The sequence below is a fragment of the Eptatretus burgeri genome, chromosome 1 (assembly GCF_056783735.1).
Source record: "Eptatretus burgeri isolate ZD-2024b chromosome 1, Ebu_testis_v1, whole genome shotgun sequence".
Taxonomy (NCBI): domain Eukaryota; kingdom Metazoa; phylum Chordata; class Myxini; order Myxiniformes; family Myxinidae; genus Eptatretus; species Eptatretus burgeri.
The window spans coordinates 29,912,688-29,934,899 of NC_140961.1; the positions used below are offsets into that span (position 1 = coordinate 29,912,688).

A 22,212-nucleotide genomic window follows, 5' to 3' on the forward strand; every position below is an offset into this window, starting at 1 on the left:
GCATGGTGGTGAGGTGTTTTTAATAGCGTGGCCCTGAGTGGTTTTTAATCGCACAGTGGTGAGGTGTTTTTAACCACGTGGCGGTGAGGTGTTTTTAATCACGCAGTGGTGACGTGTTTTTAATCACGCAGCAGTGAGGTATTTTTAATAACGTGACTGTGAAGTGTTTTTAATAATGTGGTGATGAGGTGTTTTTAATAATGTGGTGTTGAGGTGTTTTTAATAATGTGGCAGTGAGGTGTTTCTAATAATGTGGTGGTGAAATGTTTTCAACTGCATGGTGGTGAGGTGTTTTTAATAATGTGGTGGTGAGGTGTTTTTAATAATGTGGCAGTGAGGTGTTTTTTAAAAATGTGGCAGTGAGGTGTTTGTAATAACGTGGTGGTGAGGTGTTTTTAATAACGTGGTGGTGAAGTGTTTTTGACCGCATGGTGGTGAGGTGTTCCTATTAATGTGGTGGTGAGGTGTTTTTATAACGTGGTGGTGAGGTGTTTTTGTCATGTGGCAGTGAGTTTTTTTCTAATAAAGTGGCGGTGAGGTGTTTTTAATAACGTGACTGTGAGGTGTTTTGATGTGGTGGTGAAGTGTTTTTAATAACGTGACTGCGAGGTGTTTTTAATAACGTGGTGGTGAAGTGTTTTTAATAACTTGGTGGTGAAGTGTTTTTATCCGCATGGTGGTGAAGTGTTTTTAATCGCATGGTGGTGAGGTGTTTTTATCTTGCCAAAACGAGGTTTTTGCAAGATATGTTAGTCAGCTTGTATGTTTCTTTTTTGTTGTTTGTTTGTTTGTTTGTTTGTTTGTTTGTTTGTTTGTCTGTAATCACATATAAAAAATTCTGCAGAGCACAGTTATCATTGGAAATTTTTGTAACTTCGCATATCAGAGGCCTATAGAGGTCCCTTTCAGCGCATAAAATTTCGAAGGTCAAGGTCAAAGGTCAAGGTCACTTTGTCGCAAATTAGGGGAGTCGACGAAACCCTTATTTTTTGAGTAATTTTGATCGGATCGTCTTCAAACTTCATGGGAATATTGTTCATGGTCTGGCGCTCAGCTGATTAATTTTTGGTGGCGATTGGCCTTGACCTTCATGGTTAGTGCCTGAGGTCAAACATATTTGACCCCAAGGTCAAATTTTCAAGTTTTAGGAACCATATCGTGTGGTACATCAAATTGAACACCTCGATGAGTGCTTTCTAGATATGTCAAGCTTGAAACATTATGACGTCATTTGGTGACGTTATGAGGAAAACGCATATTTTTCATGGTTACTCTGTAGAACGATTCTCATCGGAATCTCTCGTAGGCAGATATTCCTCAACGAGTTTCCTCCTGGTTGATAGCAGCTCTGTTCACCTCAGTGTGACCTTAAAGAAGTCGCACGTGGTCACCTTTTGGCAAGATACAGGTCACCCTGCGGGTGACATTGGTTTATTTAATTTTTTTTTTGATCACGTGGCCCTGAGAGATTTTTACTCACACGGTGGTGAGGTATTTTTAATCACGCAGCGGTGAGGTGTTTTTAATCACACAGCGGTGAGGTGTTTTTAATAACGTTGTGGTGAGGTTTTTTTCATAACGTGAGTGTGAGGTGTTTTTAATAATGTGGTGGTGGTGTTTTTAATAACGTGACTGTGAGGTGTTTTTAATAAAGTGGTGGTGAAGTGTTTTAATAACGTGGTGGTGAAGTGTTTTTAACCGCATGGTGGTGATGTGTTTTTAATAACGTGGCCCTGAGAGGTTTTTAATCACACGGTGGTGAGGTGTTTTTAATCACGCAGCGGTGAGGTGTTTTTAATAACGTTGCGGTGAGGTTTTTTTTAATAACGTGACTGTGAGGTGTTTTTAATAATGTGGTGGTGGTGTTTTTAATAACGTGACTGTGAGGTGTTTTTAATAAAGTGGTGGTGAAGTGTTTTAATAACGTGGTGGTGAAGTGTTTTTAACCGCATGGTGGTGAGGTGTTTTTAATAACGTGGCCCTGAGAGGTTTTTAATCACACGGTGGTGAGGTGTTTTTAATCACGCAGCGGTGAGGTGTTTTTAATAACGTTGCGGTGAGGTTTTTTTTAATAACGTGACTGTGAGGTGTTTTTAATAATGTGGTGGTGGTGTTTTTAATAACGTGACTGTGAGGTGTTTTTAATAACGTGACTGTGTGGTGTTTTTAATAACGTGGTGGTGAAGTGTTTTTAACCGCATGGTGGTTCGGTGTTTTTACTAACGTGGCTCTGAGAGCTTTTTAAGCACACGGTGGTGAGGTGTTTTTAATAACGTGGTGGTGACGTGTTTTTAATAACATGGTGGTGAAGTGTTTTTAACCGCATGGTGGTTCGGTGTTTTTACTAACATGGCCCTGAGAGGTTTTTAATCACACGGTGGTGAGGTGTTTTTAACCACGTGGAGGTGAGGTGTTTTTAATCACACAGTGGTGAGGTGTTTTTATCACACACCAGTGAAGTGTTTTTAATAACGTGGAGGTGAGGTGTTTTTAATAACGTGACTGTGAGGTGTTTTTAATAATGTGGTGGTGAGGTGTTTTTAATAATGTGGTGGTGAGGTGTTTTATAACGTGGTGGTGAGGTGTTTTTAATAATGTGGCGGTGAGGTGTTTCTAATAATGTGGTGGTGAGGTGTTTTTAATAACGTGGTGGTGAAGTGTTTTTGACCGCATGGTGGTGAGGTGTTTTTTTTTTTTTGATAATGTGGCCCTGAGAGATTTTTACTCACACGGTGGTGAGGTGTTTTTAATCACGCAGCAGTGAGGTATTTTTAATAACGTGACTGTGAAGTGTTTTTAATAATGTGGTGATGAGGTGTTTTTAATAATGTGGTGGTGAGGTGTTTTTAATAATGTGGCAGTGAGGTGTTTCTAATAATGTGGTGGTGAGGTGTTTTTTAAAATGTGGTGGTGAAATGTTTTCAACCGCATGGTGGTGAGGTGTTTTTAATAATGTGGTGATGAGGTGTTTTTAATAATGTGGCAGTGAGGTGTTTTTTAAAAATGTGGAAGTGAGGTGTTTGTAATAATGTGGTGGTGAGGTGTTTTTAAGAACGTGGTGGTGAAGTGTTTTTAATAACGTGGTGGTGAAGTGTTTTTGACCGCATGGTGGTGAGGTGTTCCTATTAATGTGGTGGTGAGGTGTTTTTATAACGTGGTGGTGAGGTGTTTTTGTCATGTGGCAGTGAGTTTTTTTCTAATAAAGTGGCGGTGAGGTGTTTTTAATAACGTGACTGTGAGGTGTTTTTAATAACGCGACTGTGAGGTGTTTTTAATAATGTGGTGGTGAGGTGTTTTTAATAACGTGATGGTGAGGTGTTTTTAATAACGTGGCTGTGAGGTGTTTTTAATAATGTGGTGGTGAGGTGTTTTTAATCATGTGGTGGTGAGGTGTTTTCAATAACATGACTGTGAGGTGTTTTGATGTGGTGGTGAAGTGTTTTTAATAACGTCGTGGTGAGGTGTTTTTAATAATGTGGTGGTGAGGTGTTTTTAATAAAGTGGTGGTGAGGTGTTTTTAATAACGTGACTGTGAGGTGTTTTGATGTGGTGGTGAAGTGTTTTTAATAACGTGACTGTGAGGTGTTTTTAATAACGTGACTGTGAGGTGTTTTTAATAACGTGGTGGTGAAGTGTTTTTAATAACGTGGTGGTGAAGTGTTTTTATCCGCAGGGTGGTGAGGTGTTTTTAATAGCGTGGCCCTGAGTGGTTTTTAATCGCACAGTGGTGAGGTGTTTTTAACCACGTGGAGGTGAGGTGTTTTTAATCACGCAGTGGTGACGTGTTTTTAATCATGCAGCAGTGAGGTATTTTTAATAACGTGACTGTGAAGTGTTTTTAATAATGTGGTGATGAGGTGTTTTTAATAATGTGGTGGTGAGGTGTTTTTAATAAAGTGGCAGTGAGGTGTTTCTAATAATGTGGTGGTGAGGTGTTTTTTTTTAAATGTGGTGGTGAAATGTTTTCAACCGCATGGTGGTGAGGTGTTTTTAATAATGTGGTGATGAGGTGTTTTTAATAATGTGGCAGTGAGGTGTTTTTTTAAATGTGGCAGTGAGGTGTTTGTAATAATGTGGTGGTGAGGTGTTTTTAAGAACGTGGTGGTGAAGTGTTTTTGACCGCATGGTGGTGAGGTGTTCCTATTAATGTGGTGGTGAAGTGTTTTTATAACGTGGTGGTGAGGTGTTTTTGTCATGTGGCAGTGAGGTGTTTTTAATAAAGTGGCGGTGAGGTGTTTTTAATAACGTGACTGTGAGGTGTTTTGATGTGGTGGTGAAGTGTTTTTAATAACGTGACTGTGAGGTGTTTTTAATAACGTGACTGTGAGGTGTTTTTAATAACGTGGTGGTGAAGTGTTTTTAATAACGTGGTGGCGAAGTGTTTTTGACCGCATGGTGGTGAGGTGTTCCTATTAATGTGGTGGTGAGGTGTTTTTATAACGTGGTGGTGAGGTGTTTTTGTCATGTGGCAGTGAGTTTTTTTCTAATAAAGTGGCGGTGAGGTGTTTTTAATAACGTGACTGTGAGGTGTTTTGATGTGGTGGTGAAGTGTTTTTAATAACGTGACTGTGAGGTGTTTTTAATAACGTGATTGTGAGGTGTTTTTAATAACGTGGTGGTGAAGTGTTTTTAATAACGTGGTGGTGAAGTGTTTTTATCTGCATGGTGGTGAGGTGTTTTTAATAGCGTGGCCCTGAGTGGTTTTTAATCGCACAGTGGTGAGGTGTTTTTAACCACGTGGCGGTGAGGTATTTTTAATAACGTGACTGTGAAGTGTTTTTAATAATGTGGTGATGAGGTGTTTTTAATAATGTGGTGTTGAGGTGTTTTTAATAATGTGGCAGTGAGGTGTTTCTAATAATGTGGTGGTGAAATGTTTTCAACCGCATGGTGGTGAGGTGTTTTTAATAATGTGGTGGTGAGGTGTTTTTAATAATGTGGAAGTGAGGTGTTTTTTAAAAATGTGGCAGTGAGGTGTTTGTAATAACGTGGTGGTGAGGTGTTTTTAATAACGTGGTGGTGAAGTGTTTTTGACCGCATGGTGGTGAGGTGTTCCTATTAATGTGGTGGTGAGGTGTTTTTATAACGTGGTGGTGAGGTGTTTTTGTCATGTGGCAGTGAGTTTTTTTCTAATAAAGTGGCGGTGAGGTATTTTTAATAACGTGACTGTGAGGTGTTTTGATGTGGTGGTGAAGTGTTTTTAATAACGTGACTGCGAGGTGTTTTTAATAACGTGGTGGTGAAGTGTTTTTAATAACTTGGTGGTGAAGTGTTTTTATCCGCATGGTGGTGAAGTGTTTTTAATCGCATGGTGGTGAGGTGTTTTTATCTTGCCAAAACGAGGTTTTTGCAAGATATGTTAGTCAGCTTGTATGTTTTTTTTTGTTGTTTGTTTGTTTGTTTGTTTGTTTGTTTGTCTGTAATCACGTATAAAAAATTCTGCAGAGCACAGTTATCATTGGAAATTTTTGTAACTTCGCATATCAGAGGCCTATAGAGGTCCCTTTCAGCGCATAAAATTTCGAAGGTCAAGGTCACTTTGTCGCAAATTAGGGGAGTCGACGAAACCCTTATTTTTTGAGTAATTTTGATCGGATCGTCTTCAAACTTCATGGGAATATTGTTCATGGTCTGGCGCTCGGCTGATTAATTTTTGGTGGCGATTGGCCTTGACCTTCATGGTTAGTGCCTGAGGTCAAACATATTTGACCCCAAGGTCAAATTTTCAAGTTTTAGGAACCATATCGTGTGGTACCTCAAATTGAACACCTCGATGAGTGCTTTCTAGATATGTCAAGCTTGAGACATTATGACGTCATTTGGTGACGTTATGAGGAAAACGCATATTTTTCATGGTTACTATGTAGAACGATTCTCATCGGAATCTCTCGTAGGCAGATATTCCTCAACGAGTTTCCTCCTGGTTGATAGCAGCTCTGTTCACCTCAGTGTGACCTTAAAGAAGTCGCACGTGGTCACCTTTTGGCAAGATACAGGTCACCCAACGGGTGACATTGGTTTATTTAATTTTTTTTTGATCACGTGGCCCTGAGAGATTTTTACTCACACGGTGGTGAGGTATTTTTAATCACGCAGCGGTGAGGTGTTTTTAATCACACAGCGGTGAGGTGTTTTTAATAACGTTGTGGTGAGGTTTTTTCATAACGTGAGTGTGAGGTGTTTTTAATAACGTTGTGGTGAGGTTTTTTTCATAACGTGAGCGTGAGGTGTTTTTAATAATGTGGTGGTGGTGTTTTTAATAACGTGACTGTGAGGTGTTTTTAATAAAGTGGTGGTGAAGTGTTTTAATAACGTGGTGGTGAAGTGTTTTTAACCGCATGGTGGTGAGGTGTTTTTAATAACGTGGCCCTGAGAGGTTTTTAATCGCACAGTGGTGAGGTGTTTTTAACCACGTGGAGGTGAGGTGTTTTTAATCACGCAGTGGTGACGTGTTTTTAATCACGCAGCAGTGAGGTATTTTTAATAACGTGACTGTGAAGTGTTTTTAATAATGTGGTGATGAGGTGTTTTTAATAATGTGGTGGTGAGGTGTTTTTAATAAAGTGGCAGTGAGGTGTTTCTAATAATGCGGTGGTGAGGTGTTTTTTTTAAATGTGGTGGTGAAATGTTTTCAACCGCATGGTGGTGAGGTGTTTTTAATAATGTGGTGATGAGGTGTTTTTAATAATGTGGAAGTGAGGTGTTTTTTTAAATGTGGCAGTGAGGTGTTTGTAATAATGTGGTGGTGAGGTGTTTTTAAGAACGTGGTGGTGAAGTGTTTTTAATAACGTGGTGGTGAAGTGTTTTTACCGCATGGTGGTGAGGTGTTCCTATTAATGTGGTGGTGAAGTGTTTTTATAACGTGGTGGTGAGGTGTTTTTGTCATGTGGCAGTGAGGTGTTTTTAATAAAGTGGCGGTGAGGTGTTTTTAATAACGTGACTGTGAGGTGTTTTGATGTGGTGGTGAAGTGTTTTTAATAACGTGACTGTGAGGTGTTTTTAATAACGTGACTGTGAGGTGTTTTTAATAACGTGGTGGTGAAGTGTTTTTAATAACGTGGTGGTGAAGTGTTTTTGACCGCATGTTGGTGAGGTGTTCCTATTAATGTGGTGGTGAGGTGTTTTTATAACGTGGTGGTGAGGTGTTTTTGTCATGTGGCAGTGAGTTTTTTTCTAATAAAGTGGCGGTGAGGTGTTTTTAATAACGTGACTGTGAGGTGTTTTGATGTGGTGGTGAAGTGTTTTTAATAACGTGACTGTGAGGTGTTTTTAATAACGTGATTGTGAGGTGTTTTTAATAACGTGGTGGTGAAGTGTTTTTAATAACGTGGTGGTGAAGTGTTTTTATCCGCATGGTGGTGAGGTATTTTTAATAGCGTGGCCCTGAGTGGTTTTTAATCGCACAGTGGTGAGGTGTTTTTAACCACGTGGCGGTGAGGTATTTTTAATAACGTGACTGTGAAGTGTTTTTAATAATGTGGTGATGAGGTGTTTTTAATAATGTGGTGTTGAGGTGTTTTTAATAATGTGGCAGTGAGGTGTTTCTAATAATGTGGTGAAATGTTTTCAACCGCATGGTGGTGAGGTGTTCCTATTAATGTGGTGGTGAGGTGTTTTTATAACGTGGTGGTGAGGTGTTTTTGTCATGTGGCAGTGAGTTTTTTTCTAATAAAGTCGCGGTGAGGTGTTTTTAATAACGTGACTGTGAGGTGTTTTGATGTGGTGGTGAAGTGTTTTTAATAACGTGACTGCGAGGTGTTTTTAATAACGTGGTGGTGAAGTGTTTTTAATAACTTGGTGGTGAAGTGTTTTTATCCACATGGTGGTGAAGTGTTTTTAATCGCATGGTGGTGAGGTGTTTTTATCTTGCCAAAACGAGGTTTTTGCAAGATATGTTAGTCAGCTTGTATGTTTTTTTTTTGTTGTTTGTTTGTTTGTTTGTTTGTTTGTCTGTAATCACATATAAAAAATTCTGCAGAGCACAGTTATCATTGGAAATTTTTGTAACTTCGCATATCAGAGGCCTATAGAGGTCCCTTTCAGCGCATAAAATTTCGAAGGTCAAGGTCACTTTGTCGCAAATTAGGGGAGTCGACGAAACCCTTATTTTTTGAGTAATTTTGATCGGATCGTCTTCAAACTTCATGGGAATATTGTTCATGGTCTGGCGCTCGGCTGATTAATTTTTGGTGGCGATTGGCCTTGACCTTCATGGTTAGTGCCTGAGGTCAAACATATTTGACCCCAAGGTCAAATTTTCAAGTTTTAGGAACCATATCGTGTGGTACCTCAAATTGAACACCTCGATGAGTGCTTTCTAGATATGTCAAGCTTGAGACATTATGACGTCATTTGGTGACGTTATGAGGAAAACGCATATTTTTCATGGTTACTATGTAGAACGATTCTCATCGGAATCTCTCGTAGGCAGATATTCCTCAACGAGTTTCCTCCTGGTTGATAGCAGCTCTGTTCACCTCAGTGTGACCTTAAAGAAGTCGCACGTGGTCACCTTTTGGCAAGATACAGGTCACCCAACGGGTGACATTGGTTTATTTAATTTTTTTTTTGATCACGTGGCCCTGAGAGATTTTTACTCACACGGTGGTGAGGTATTTTTAATCACGCAGCGGTGAGGTGTTTTTAATCACACAGCGGTGAGGTGTTTTTAATAACGTTGTGGTGAGGTTTTTTCATAACGTGAGTGTGAGGTGTTTTTAATAATGTGGTGGTGGTGTTTTTAATAACGTGACTGTGAGGTGTTTTTAATAAAGTGGTGGTGAAGTGTTTTAATAACGTGGTGGTGAAGTGTTTTTAACCGCATGGTGGTGAGGTGTTTTTAATAACGTGGCCCTGAGAGGTTTTTAATCACACGGTGGTGAGGTGTTTTTAATCACGCAGCGGTGAGGTGTTTTTAATAACGTTGCGGTGAGGTTTTTTTTAATAACGTGACTGTGAGGTGTTTTTAATAATGTGGTGGTGGTGTTTTTAATAACGTGACTGTGAGGTGTTTTTAATAACGTGACTGTGTGGTGTTTTTAATAACGTGGTGGTGAAGTGTTTTTAATAACGTGGTGGTGAAGTGTTTTTAACCGCATGGTGGTTCGGTGTTTTTACTAACGTGGCTCTGAGAGGTTTTTAATCACACGGTGGTGAGGTGTTTTTAATAACGTGGTGGTGAAGTGTTTTTAATAACGTGGTGGTGAAGTGTTTTTAACCGCATGGTGGTTCGGTGTTTTTACTAACATGGCCCTGAGAGGTTTTTAATCACACGGTGGTGAGGTGTTTTTAACCACGTGGAGGTGAGGTGTTTTTAATCACGCAGTGGTGAGGTGTTTTTATCACACACCAGTGAAGTGTTTTTAATAACGTGGAGGTGAGGTGTTTTTAATAACGTGACTGTGAGGTGTTTTTAATAATGTGGTGGTGAGGTGTTTTTAATAACGTGATGGTGAGGTGTTTTTAATAAGGTGGCTGTGAGGTGTTTTTAATAACGTGGAGGTGAGGTGTTTTTAATAACGTGACTGTGAGGTGTTTTTAATAATGTGGTGGTGAGGTGTTTTTAATAACGTGACTGTGAAGTGTTTTTAATAATGTGGTGATGAGGTGTTTTTAATAATGTGGTGGTAAGGTGTTTTAATCATGTGGCAGTGAGGTGTTTCTAATAATGTGGTGGTGAGGTGTTTTTTAAAATGTGGTGGTGAAATGTTTTCAACCGCATGGTGATGAAGTGTTTTTAATAACGTGGCTGTGAGGTGTTTTTAATAACGTGACTGTGAAGTGTTTTTAATAATGTGGTGATGAGGTGTTTTTAATAATGTGGTGGTAAGGTGTTTTTAAAAATGTGGCAGTGAGGTGTTTGTAATAATGTGGTGGTGAGGTGTTTTTTATAATGTGGTGGTGAAGTGTTTTTAACCGCATGGTGGTGAGGTGTTTCTATTAATGTGGAGGTGAGGTGTTTTTATAACGTCGTGGTGAGGTCTTTTTAATAATGTGGCAGTGAGGTGTTTGTAATAATGTGGTCGTGAGGTGTTTTTAATAACGTGGTGGTGAAGTGTTTTTAACTGTATGGTGGTGAGGTGCTTCTATTAATGTGGTCGTGAGGTGTTTTTAATAACGTGGTGGTGAAGTGTTTTTAATAACGTGGTGGTGAAGTGTTTTTAACTGTATGGTGGTGAGGTTCTTCTATTAATGTGGTGGTGCGGTGTTTTTATAACGTGGTGGTGAGGTGTTTTTAATAATGTGGCAGTGAGGTGTTTCTAATAATGTGGTGGTGAGGTGTTTTTAATCACGCAGCGGTGAGGTGTTTTTCATAACTTTGCGGTGAGGTTTTTAAAAATAATGTGGTGGTGTTTTTAATAACGTGACTGTGAGGTGTTTTTAATAATGTGGTGGTGGTGTTTTTAATAACGTGACTGTGAGGTGTTGTTAATAACGTGACTGTGAGGTGTTTTTAATCACACGGTGGTGAGGTGTTTTTAATCACGCAGCGGTGAGGTGTTTTTAATAACGTTGCGGTGAGGTTTTTTAATAACGTGACTGTGAGGTGTTTTTAATAATGTGTTGGTGAAGTGTTTTTAACTGCATGGTGGTGAGGTGTTTTATAACGTGGCCCTGAGAGGTTTTTAATCACACGGTGGTGAGGTGTTTTTAACCACATGGAGGTGAGGTGTTTTTAATCACGCAGTGGTGAGGTGTTTTTTTTATCACACAGCGGTGAGGTGTTTTTAATAACGTGTAGGTGAGGTGTTTTTAATAACGTGACTGTGAGCATGTTTTTAATAACGTGGAGGTGAGGTGTTTTTAATAACGTGGAGGTGAGGTGTTTTTAATAACGTGACTGTGAGGAAGTTTTTAATAACGTGGAGGTGAGGTGTTTTTAATAACGTGGAGGTGAGGTGTTTTTAATAACGTGACTGTGAGGAAGTTTTTAATAACGTGGTGGTGAGGTGTTTTTAATAACGTGGTGGTGAAGTGTTTTTAATAATGTGACTGTGAGGTGATTTTAATAATGTGACTGTGAAGTTTTAATAACGTGGAGGTGAGGTGTTTTTAATAACGTGGTGGTGAAGTGTTTTTAATAATGTGACTGTGAGGTGTTTTTAATAACGTGACTGTGAAGTTTTAATAACGTGGTGGTGAAGTAATAACTGGCTGGAGAGGCAACAAGACACTCGCCTTCTGCGAGGAACATCCACGGCCGCCAGCGAGGACGGCCAGAAGGTACGATGTTATTTCGAACCAATGCACAGACAGTAAGATGTGTTCATTTGTGCCCCGCTCTGTGCAATAACAAAGTTGCAAGCGGCGCACCAGTCTGCCTTCGAGCACATTCCGTACAGTGTGCGAACATCCGCCATTACACACGTGGCCAGCGCTCTTGTTCACCCGATTCTGCTATCGTGTGCACAGGGCGAAACCTGATCGATATAATTAGTCCAGAAATGGGTTGAAAGGAACGTGCCACTTGTGCCTTGCACACTTGCATCCCGCCCAACATGGCGTGGTTGTCACTTTACTATTATCGGCCTCGATTGAGGGATCGCTTGAGGACGGGAGCTCTGTGCTGTGGATGCTCATGTGGTGTTTGAGCGCCCCTTTCTAAGGTGCTGTTTCTTCCGTCTCCTCGGTACGTGTTCCGTTCAGCGCGGGCATCGTGTTGAGTGTGTTTTCTGTCCATTGGGTGGAAATTACCACTGTGAGTGCGTTTGGCAGGCTGTGTTTTATACGGAGGGGTGGGGGTGTAATGCCTGCTTGGCCTTTTGCTGAGGACCCATCTCACAGCGAAGGGTGCACGTGGCTCAGATTTACCTCAGGAATAATCAGAAAAGAAGAGTAGGAATGAAGTTACAAATGAAAGGATGAAGAAATGATGTAAACAAACCTAGCTATGAGATCCTCGCAACGCACGCCCCTGTTGTCTCGCTCGACAAAAGGGAAGGGACTATCTTCACGACTACATATATATATATATATATATATATATATATATATATATATATATATATATATATATATATATATATATATATATATATATATATATATATATATATATACACAACCTCCTTTCTATTTCACTCTTCCCCTTTTTATTTTTCAATTTTATCTTGTTTTTTTTTTTATTTACCCACCTCCTTACCCCCTTTTTGTACTTCGTACATAAATGACCCCAGAGGAAACTGAGGACAAGAGTGCAGTGGAGGAGGAATGGAGGAGATTGAGAATAAATGAGCAAGAGAAGGGAGATGTATGAAGAAGAGGAATTTAAGGCAAAATTCATGTTTTGTATGCTGGGACTTTTTCGAGACTCCAGAGGACCGTTCCAAATTGTAATGCTTGAAAGAAACATTCCTTCCACAAGATATTGGGTTTCTCTTTGTATCTATCCTCTTACACTTTAGATAGGTTACCACCCCCCCCCCCCACAACCACCACCATCCCTCACCCCCTTCCTGAAGGTGTTGCTGCCTATGTTAAAACTCCATTCCACAATGTCCATTGGGAAAGCTTTCAAGGCCCATTACGGGGCCCAATATAATAGTTCTGACTGTGCATACCTCTCCAAAACGACCTTGTGTTAATTTTTAAGGTGTGACATCCACATAATGACAACTCTATATTCACCTCTTTCCACTAAAATGGAGGCATCTACTGGCAATCAGTTTTCCAAGCTCACTCTTCCTCATCAATAGGGACTTTACCTGCCACCGTGTCAGTTGTCTGGGAGTTGGTGCATCTCTATGCCAATCTTTCTCTCTCTGACACACACACGTGCACACAACTGCATGCACCCGTGCGTACATACATTTGTCCCAACCTGTCTGCAGCTATCATATCCATCTTTTCGGCAATGGTACACTACTTGTGGCAAGACAGTTAGGGTCATGCTGCTTGCTTTTTTTTTTTTATCTTTGAAGGCTAACCCAATTGTAGACAAATTTATCACCCTCTGGGAGGCTCACAATAATTGTGTGTTCATCCTTCGGCAAGCCAAAAAAAAAATCATCTTGCTCATTTCAAGGCTGAACTTTTCAACCAGTCTCCTTGTGCAGTCCTGTGTTTCCTGAGTGCATGAGATAAGGTTATTTATTAAGTCTGTGTGGTTCCGAGTGTGGGTGGGATCAATTTATTCATTGCATACTGTCCGTGATTGCTACTGTGCAGCCATATTCTTCTTCCTCCCTCTTTTGTCCCATTTTAATAAATATCCCCACTTTTATGAAGCATCATGTGGCCATCAGGAGCGGACTCCATATCGCTTAGATAATTGACATATTATCCAATTAGACAGGCAAATTGGGTTTGCCCGAAATAGCTTTAAAACCTGATCGCTGACAGGATCACTCAGCCAATCCCTCAGCCAAACTTGTTGGCCGCAGTCATGTGATCTGAAATGCCTATTCGTGCCAAGTTACACCAGCGGACATGGAGATTTTTTTCATCCCACACCCATCTGGGTGGAATGACAGTCAATGAAGATGCATGGCCGTAACAATACATTTCCCCTTGCCAGCCATCGGCAGGTAGGAGCTGCATTGCTCTCTGCTGATCTGGAAATTATTAAATGTTTATGTGAAAAATGCAACATCTTTTTGAATCCTGGCACATCTCAGTTTCACCTTGTCACTCAAGAAGATTGGCATATGAATCCATCTATCTATTTATTTCATCTACGAGAAAAGGTTAACTCTTTTGACTTGCAGGCCTCACCATCAGTCATCACCTCGCCTGGGATGGCCATTTATAAAAACTAGCCTGCAAACCAGCCAGAGAATGAGCATCCTATATCGTGCCAAAACATTCCTTGAAAATCAGAATTACTCTGAACCTACAAACAAACAAGGCCTAAACCCAAAGCTTAATGGAGTACTGCTCTTCCTTATGGGCTGGCAACCCCAGATCATATCTGTCTTTCTGGGTCTCTGAAATCCAAACATCTCATCATCATTGGGATTTCCTGTGGTGAGGAAAAAGCAAAAATCTTCTTGTACCTCATTCCATTCATATCATGAGGCAGTGCCATTTCATTGCAAACAGTGCAATTGCTGGATTGATATGATTTTATTGTATTTGATATTTGATAGTGACATTGATTATTGATTTTTAGACAGTTTTTTTTTGGTTTCTGCATTCGACTAATTTCATTTATATTTTCTATTATCAATTTGATTTGATATTACTCTTTCATCAACTTTATATTAGTAAGTACATGCCCCTCTTTATATAGGTATACAGCTCACATTCAGTGAAATAGGCGGTTTGCACCAACTGTGTTTACTGTGTTGACAAGATCGTGGATGAGCAAAAGCGGCAGATGTGGGTTGATAAAGAAAGGAAGTCCAGTGCATCTGCATCAATAGCAAAAACTGTCTGAGGTTATCTAAATTGGCAATGCCACCACATGCATAAATATTGGGAAGAAAGGTGTTATGGAAGGCTTTCAGGAAGACTACACTGTACATGCGTGATCAACGAATATGAATGACCAATGTACCACCCAGTAAGGAAAAAGGAAAGAAGAGTGAGCATGGTTGGGGGATGTGAAGTGTTCATTCAGGGAAGGAGGGAAAAGAGGGGATGAATAAACAGCAAAGGATTCACCAAAATCGAGTGAGGACAACACAATCACACTTATGAGAGAAATAGATGACCAGTGAACCCGTTGGGTTCCCGTTGTGACAGCGATTGATAAAAAATCATTTCAAGAAGAAGAAAAAAGATAGCTACAGCGAACTATACCAATGAGGTTGTTTGCATTGATTAAATACTCCCGAAGAGTACTTCAGTGAATCGGGAATTGATTTTTTAAAATCGTTTTTTCGTTGTCCGATTTGAACGAAACTTGATACTGCACACCGCAGGCGAATGGTGAGTAAAGTGGCCTGAAAATTTTTGTGCTATCGTGTACCGTTTCAGCTGTATTTTGGGAACATACATATATACAAGATTAGAGTTTTACTAATATATAGATGAATGAAGAGAGTGTCACGAGGTAAAAAGAAATGAAAAGACATAAAGATCATGAGGAAAAGAAGGTGTTGAGAGGTCAATGTCAAGAAAAAACAGATTTATTTTCATAGACTTATTACAGCGCGTGCGCTGGCATACAATTGCACCGAGTTTGAAATGTCCCCGGTGTCTACCATTTCTCCGGTGTCCCCCCCCCCCCCCCACGCGCCTCAAGTGACAGCCAATGATGGCCGTCCGGTAGATGGCAGTGCATAACCTAGACGGAAATGGTGACAATTGACGGAAACCCCCGAGTATTTCAATGGAAATTTGTGAAACTAATGTGTTATATATATGAAAACTATTGAATTTATTGCTTGACGGAAAAAAACCAAGAAACGCTCCCCTCTCATGTACGAACGAACGAAAGACGTCATTTCTGCCCACCATGGCATTTCGCGCCAAACGCCGAACGCTGAAAGCCAAGTTCTTCTTATGCCATCATTCTCTTTAATATTAGCCATAAACAAGTGTTTCGTCATGCATTAGTAGTTGAAATTTACTTACAATTATGGCAGATATTGGTGGCAAAGTGATAAGTGGTTCTTTCAACCAGGGACATCTTGAATTATTTTCATAACTTTGTACTGTACATTCAAAATGTGCAAAAATTAAATATGCTTAAATTCAAAATGTGTTCATCTATATTTTATATTATTATGTAATATTATGTAGTTGGTATAACCACTATGTTTCAATGTTTTGCTCAACAAATATTTTAGCTTTGCTTTCATCTTTTCATCAGCAAAGCTTACATTTTACTCATCATTTGTTTGTCTGTACATTAACTTTATGATTATTTTTTTTTTACATCATTCTTTTGCGTCCCCCTGCCACACTGTGTCGAATGATTTCATTCCTTCTGTTATATATAAGGTACTTATCACGATAATAACAACATTTTTACATTTCAAATATTAAGTACGCTTTTTAATTGTTTTTCAACTGAAAAAGCATAAATTGCATATTTTAACATTCGTGTACTCATTTGCTTCACCACACGCGCTGTATTGAAGGATTTCACTTGTTTAATCAGGGTAAGAGACTAAATAAAGAGAGGATATATACTGTAGCAGCAGAAAACAGAAAAGGGGGAGCAGGAGGGTGGGGTGATCCAGGAACACAAAATGTAAAGGGCACACAAATTCACTCATTAGTAATTGCATTAAGACAACACCTTGTTGCAGACATGCAGAGCAAATATGGCAGCTATGATTCCCGTCGATGGGTAGCGGCATTTTCCCTCCAGCCAGCTTCGCTGAATGTAGTGCATGAAGAGTGGGTTGAAGATTATCAACTGCAGAGATAAATGACCAAATAAAATACTGTTATCGTTCAGTGTTAATTTCATTTAAGGACTTTTTCGATGTTAGATATGCAACTTTCAACAGTACAGTACAGTTAAGATATGTATATACTATATACAGTGCCTATAGAAAGTTTACACCCCCTTTTCAAATTTCCACCTTTTGTTGCCTTATAGCCTGGAATTATATTGCGTTAAATCAGACTTTTTCCACCTTTATTTACACAGTATAACCCACAACTTCCAAGTGAAAACCAAATTCAATTTTTTTTTGAAAATTAATTAAAAATACAAGACTCGAATATCTTGGTTGGATCAGAGACCACCCCCCTTCTCATAGCAATTTTAAATTATCTCAGGTGTAACCAATCACCTTCAAAATCACACACCAAGTTAATTGGCCTCCACCTGGGTGAAATTGTAGTAGTCTAGGCTAATGGTTCTCAATCTGGCGGGGAGGGGGGGGGGTCGCGAGATTGTTTTTGGGGGTCGCGGGAAGGTTGCCAAAACAAATAAACAAACAAATATATAATAAAGAAATTCATAAATATTTTTTGAAAATGATTTTTCAGTTAAATCTCCCATACCAATGTTATAATGTAGTCATTATGAAACAGATTTGAGCAGCAAGTGAAATTAGTGTGTGTGTGTGTGTGTGTGTGTGTGTGTGTGTGTGTGTGTTTGTGTGTGTGTGTGTGTGTGCGCGCGCGCGCGCGCGCGTGCGAGACAGACAGACAGACAGACAGACAGCACGGTGGCGGGTGCTAAAAGTCAATGCTAGCGCTAGCTAACTACTGCAAGGTGGCTGAATATGGATCGATAGCTTGTCAAAAAACGTCTGCCAGCTCAAGATGCGGACCAAGACGACACATGTGAAGGTGGGCCAACTGTTACAAGTTCAACTGAAAAACGTAAGGCGCCGGTGGCAGATTTGACCTCCAACAAGCGTCGGAAATATCAGACTGACTTTCTGCAGTACGGATTCACATGCCTAGCCAAAAATGAAGTGGAATATCCAGTGTGTTCAGTGTTCGGAAGTGCTTGCTCACGAAAGCTTGAAACCAGTGAAATTGAAGAGACATTTACAAACCAACCACCTATCCTACATTGACAAACCATTAGATTTTTTTCGTTGTAAGAAGGGAGAACTACAGAGCCAAAACACGACTGTACGTGAGCACTCTACAATCCCTGTCAAAGCCCTGTTGGCTTCATATGAAGTGGCATACCTGGTTGCTCAATCCAAAAAGCCCCATACTATTGCAGAGGGCCTGATCTGCCCAGCAGCGATTGCAATGACTAGAGCTATGCATGGTGAAAAAATAGCTCGCACACTTGAGACTATTCCACTGTCTAATGACACAATGGCGAGGCGCATTGGTGAAATGGCCAATGACATTAAAGAGCAGCTCATTGACCGAGTGAAGAAAAGTGGAAGATTTTCCCTCTAAATTGACGAAACAACGGATGTTTCCATTGATGCACAGTTACTTGTTTTTGCAAGATACAGATACGAGGGGAAAATGTACGAGGATATGTTGTTTTGCTCGACACTTGAAGGAACTTGCACTGGTCGTGACATTTTAAACAAACTGGACAGTAAAATGCGCGAGGAGGGGCTAAGTTGGGAAAATTGCATCTCTGTGTGTACAGATGGAGCTGGTGCCATGCAGGGGATAAGAAGGGGGCTGAAAGCTAACGTTTTGGCAGTGGCACCGCATGTCAAATTCACTCGTTGCATTATTCACAGAGAGGCCCTCGCCGGCAAGAACCTCGAGCCACAACTCCGCAATGTTCTCCAAACAGCAATTAAAGTGGTGAACTTCATCAAATCCCATCCGGTGAATACCAGACTGTTTGCCACACTCTGCCAGGAAATGGGATCGGAACACGAATCTCTACTATTTCACACAGAGGTCAGATGGCTATCATGGGGGGAAAGTTTTAACCAGACTCTTTGAACTGCGTGAGGCAGTTCGCATTTTCCTCTCAGATTGCGGCTCTCCCCTCACTGACCACCTGACCGACCCCACATGGGTTACTGGCCTTGCATATCTGGCAGGCATATTTGATAAACTGAACAGTCTAAACTTGTCTCTCCAAGGCCCAAACACCAATGTCCTCACGCTTTCTGACAAGGTTACAGCGTTTACTAAGACGCTTGAGCGGTGGGCAGCACGAGTCGAAGAAGGCAGTGTGGAAATGTTCCCTGAGCTCGAGGACTTCATGGACAAATTTGACATAAGCATCCAAACAATAAAAGGACTTATTGCTACTCACCTCAGAAGCCTGCTTGGCCACTTCAATAGGTACTTCTCAAAAGACGATACCCCAGAGAGAAACGACTGGTTACGCCAGCCTTTCATCACCGCATCTGCCCGACACCTGTAATCGGTGCTTGAGGATGCGCTCTTGGACCTCTCCTCTGACCGCACATTAAAGACCGCTTTTACCTCATCCACACTGGAGGAATTCTGGCTGTCAGTGGCCATAGAATACCCAGGACTATCAAAGGCTGCAATTGATATACTTATTCCATTTGGATCTACATACCTTTGTTAGAAGACCTTTTCCTCACTGACATTTATCAAGAACAAATACAGATCACGGCTCATTAGAGTTGAGGATGATCTTCGTGTTGCAGTCTCCAGCTTAAAACCAAGAATACAGCTGCTTTGTTCAAAGAAACAGGCCCAGCCCATCCCACTAAAATAAGTAAGTGAATACTATCTGACAATACAAGCCTGTGCCTTTACAGATGTAACTGTTAAAAAAAGAATTATTGTGTGTTATTGTGTTCAATTATTGTGAGTCAGTATTATCTGAATTATTGTGTTCAATTATTTTGAGTCAGTATTATATGAATTATTGTGAGTCAGTATTGTCTGAATTATTGTGTTCAATCTGAAAAAAAAGAAACTGAAAACCCATTGAGAATCGTTGTTATAAAGGGGAAAATGCAAAATGAGATGAATGATAATAGGCTACAAGCCTGCAACAGGCATAACTGTTATAAAAACTGTGAATGAACTGAGAATAATAAGCCTGTAGGGACACTGAAAGGTATTTACATTGTGCTTAAAGCTGTTTTGCAGGCCCAGCTATATGAGAATGAATGATAATAGCCTATTGCTATTAGCTTGTAAAGCAGTCCTGTTGCCTCCTTCACAATGAGTTGTGCTGTCAGATCTTGAATAAAATTTAAAACTGTACTTAAAGCCAAATTGATTTAGTTTTTGTTTTGTTTTTTGTTTTTTGTATATTTTTGGTCGGTAATGCAAGGTTTGTGTACGTCTGGTAGCTGTCATGTGTGATAGTAACCTCTGTCTGCAGCAGAGGGTCGCTCAATCTTCCAGTCCGTGTCCCATGCATAAATAGGCTACATACCTCTCTTTGCAATTACAGAAGCCTTTTTTATGAATGTGGCTGGCTGTTTTTACTGTGTTAAACATCAGAGTGTAAGTAATTAATTTGTGATGCCAGTTTAGTTTAGTTTAGTTCTGTTTAGTTTTAACAGCTGGCAGTACCTAGGCGTTGAGCAATGTGCTCCAGGCACTGTGGATCTTTTTATGCGCTCCGTGACATTACTGCAGTGTGTTTCAAATGTGAGTCGGGAGGGGGGTCGCGAACCCCAACTTAAATTTTTTGGGGGGTCGCGGCTCCAAAAGTTTGAGAACCACTGGTCTAGGCGATGGGTGCAAAATATAGCTAGAATTGCTCAGTAAGTGATAAAAGCATGAGACTTGGCACAATTATTCTTCAACCCATACTGATTATTTTCATACCATTGAATACAGCATGTTCCTTAGCAACGGTTGCTAGGTAGCAAATTTACCCTCGCAACGGGCTTTTTAAGCCTATTTACTACATTCGGAAAGGTTGGTGCTATGTTACAGAACATCAGAACTATCAGTAGACATGTTTTGAAGACAATTAGTCTCATCATTAAACAAAACAACACAATAATTAGTGTCACCACAAAACAAATTAGTTTTATTTGTTTTGTTTTGCATTTGTTTTGTTGCTAGGTAATGGATAAACAATACCAACTGTCTACGTATATATTTATCCTCTAATTGTAAATGATGCTTCCACTTCACATTGCCTAATGGCCTACAGAAGAGGAATGTTTTGGTAAATAATCTATACAGGTTGTCATAATTGTTATCAAAAAGTAACAAAACATTAAATATTTAGTTGCTTCGTAACGTATTTACCATGGCAACCATCTGAGTACACATAGAGGACTACCCGTGAACATGGGATTCACTTAACTCATTAACTCAACTTAAACATAACAGTCTTGTTTTCAATAGAAGACCTTCTTCCTGGAAATATAATGAAAGCAATGGTATTTTACACCACATATCAAATCAAAACAGTGTTGCTACACAATACATTCACAGTAGCAACCAGCAACTAGGAACTGTCAATTATGTTGTCACCTTGGACTTTCTTTGGACCTTCGCCATAGCTTTAAGCATTGTCACAATCTCTCCTGCATGTGCAGTAAACAGTGCATTGTAAGTGCGCTCGTGCACATTTGCAGTCTTTACACCTGCTCCTACATGCACACCAGTAGCTCTGGGCAGGATGCACTGGCTTCTGACAGATTTATCCACAGGGGCTTCCACTGTTCTGGGCAAGTCCATCCCCATTCAGCAGGAGAGGGTAACTGGCGATATGGCATGGTAGTACGCCCCCAGTAGTGCCCACCTTGCAATACTGCCCTCCTGATATGTTTCTGTCGGGAAGCCTTGGTGAGAGGAAGGGCTGACATCTGACGCCCTTTGCGTGTGAATAGAAGCTTCCTAACTTCGTTGATTGAGGCACATGTTGATGTCCTGTCATAGAGAAGGATAGTGAAATACTCTAGGGAAGCTTCTGTCTCTTCAGATATTTGTTCTGGTGAATCGTGCAGCTCAAAGAAGGCTCTAGTGAACTCATCATGTGTTTCCCACACTTTCCATGCAGTCTTCTTTCCCACTTGGGCAAACTGGGATACAGTATCGCAGCCTGTGAAAGCGTGAAACACCGGAAGTACTAAGGATTTTTGTGGACCAAGTGATGCACATATCTCATGAGCCGGGATGAAGTGAAAGTCCTTTCCACTACCGAATGCAATCCAGAGTTCTATCCTTCCTAGCTGCTGTACAGCCGCTACCGCAAGCACAACTACATCGGTATCCACTGTTTGAACAAGGATCTTGTGAAAGCCCTGTATGACAGCGTCAGCGACATGTACCATAATCCTGGAATCTGCTTCCTCGTGATTGCAGGGAGCAATGTTGGTCGTGTCTCATGCAGGTACACAAAGTACAGTATCACCATCGGTAACAACAAGAGGCTGCTCTGCTGATGCACTTGCTATCAGTTCATTGTTCAGAAATTTAAACAACTCTATCTTGTTGCTGTTCAAGCGAAGGAACTGCTGCCAGTTATTTGGTATGGGGCTGGACACCTCCACATGTCTCCGTTGACTAGGGCCCGTAGCACGTTTTTCTCTGGTCTGTGCCTTTAGACTGTTGTCGAAGTATTGATCCCAGACAATATCTACTTGTAGAGCCCGATTTTGCTCTGTTTTGATATGTGGAACAAACACCTTTGCAGCGTACTCGCAAAATGCCTTGCATCCTCCATTTCGAAGAATGTTCACGAGTACAGCAACATCCGTGATGCTCACGTCTGTGTCTGGCCTGACATCACGTGTAGACTCTACATGTCTTTCAAGACAATCTATGAGATCGGACTTCTTCCCTGGCAAGCGTAACTGCCCATAGGAAGAGAGAGATGGTGGAAATGGATGATTTTCGTAGCTGAAAAAATTGTCCAAGTCACCGTCTCTTGTCTGACATCCAACATTCAGCCTTGCGAAGAGAGAGGATTCACTTTTG

General features: G+C 40.5%; 2 protein-coding genes across 6 annotated transcripts in view; one reads left to right on the top strand and one right to left on the bottom strand.

The window, feature by feature from the left end:
* Positions 1 to 22,212, top strand: part of LOC147034150 (52 kDa repressor of the inhibitor of the protein kinase-like) — a 71,221-nt gene that overhangs the window by 32,648 nt on the left and 16,361 nt on the right. The gene's annotated exons all lie outside the window — the stretch shown is intronic.
* The window catches only part of LOC147034151 (CMP-N-acetylneuraminate-beta-galactosamide-alpha-2,3-sialyltransferase 2-like), a 239,245-nt gene that overhangs the window by 15,952 nt on the left and 201,081 nt on the right, over positions 1 to 22,212 (bottom strand). For all 4 annotated transcript variants that reach the window (XM_085877370.1, XM_085877352.1, XM_085877350.1 and 1 more), the window contains one exon: positions 16,190 to 16,309. In XM_085877370.1, the coding sequence (XP_085733496.1) occupies positions 16,190 to 16,309 (120 nt within the window). The remainder of the gene's footprint in view (positions 1 to 16,189; positions 16,310 to 22,212) is intronic.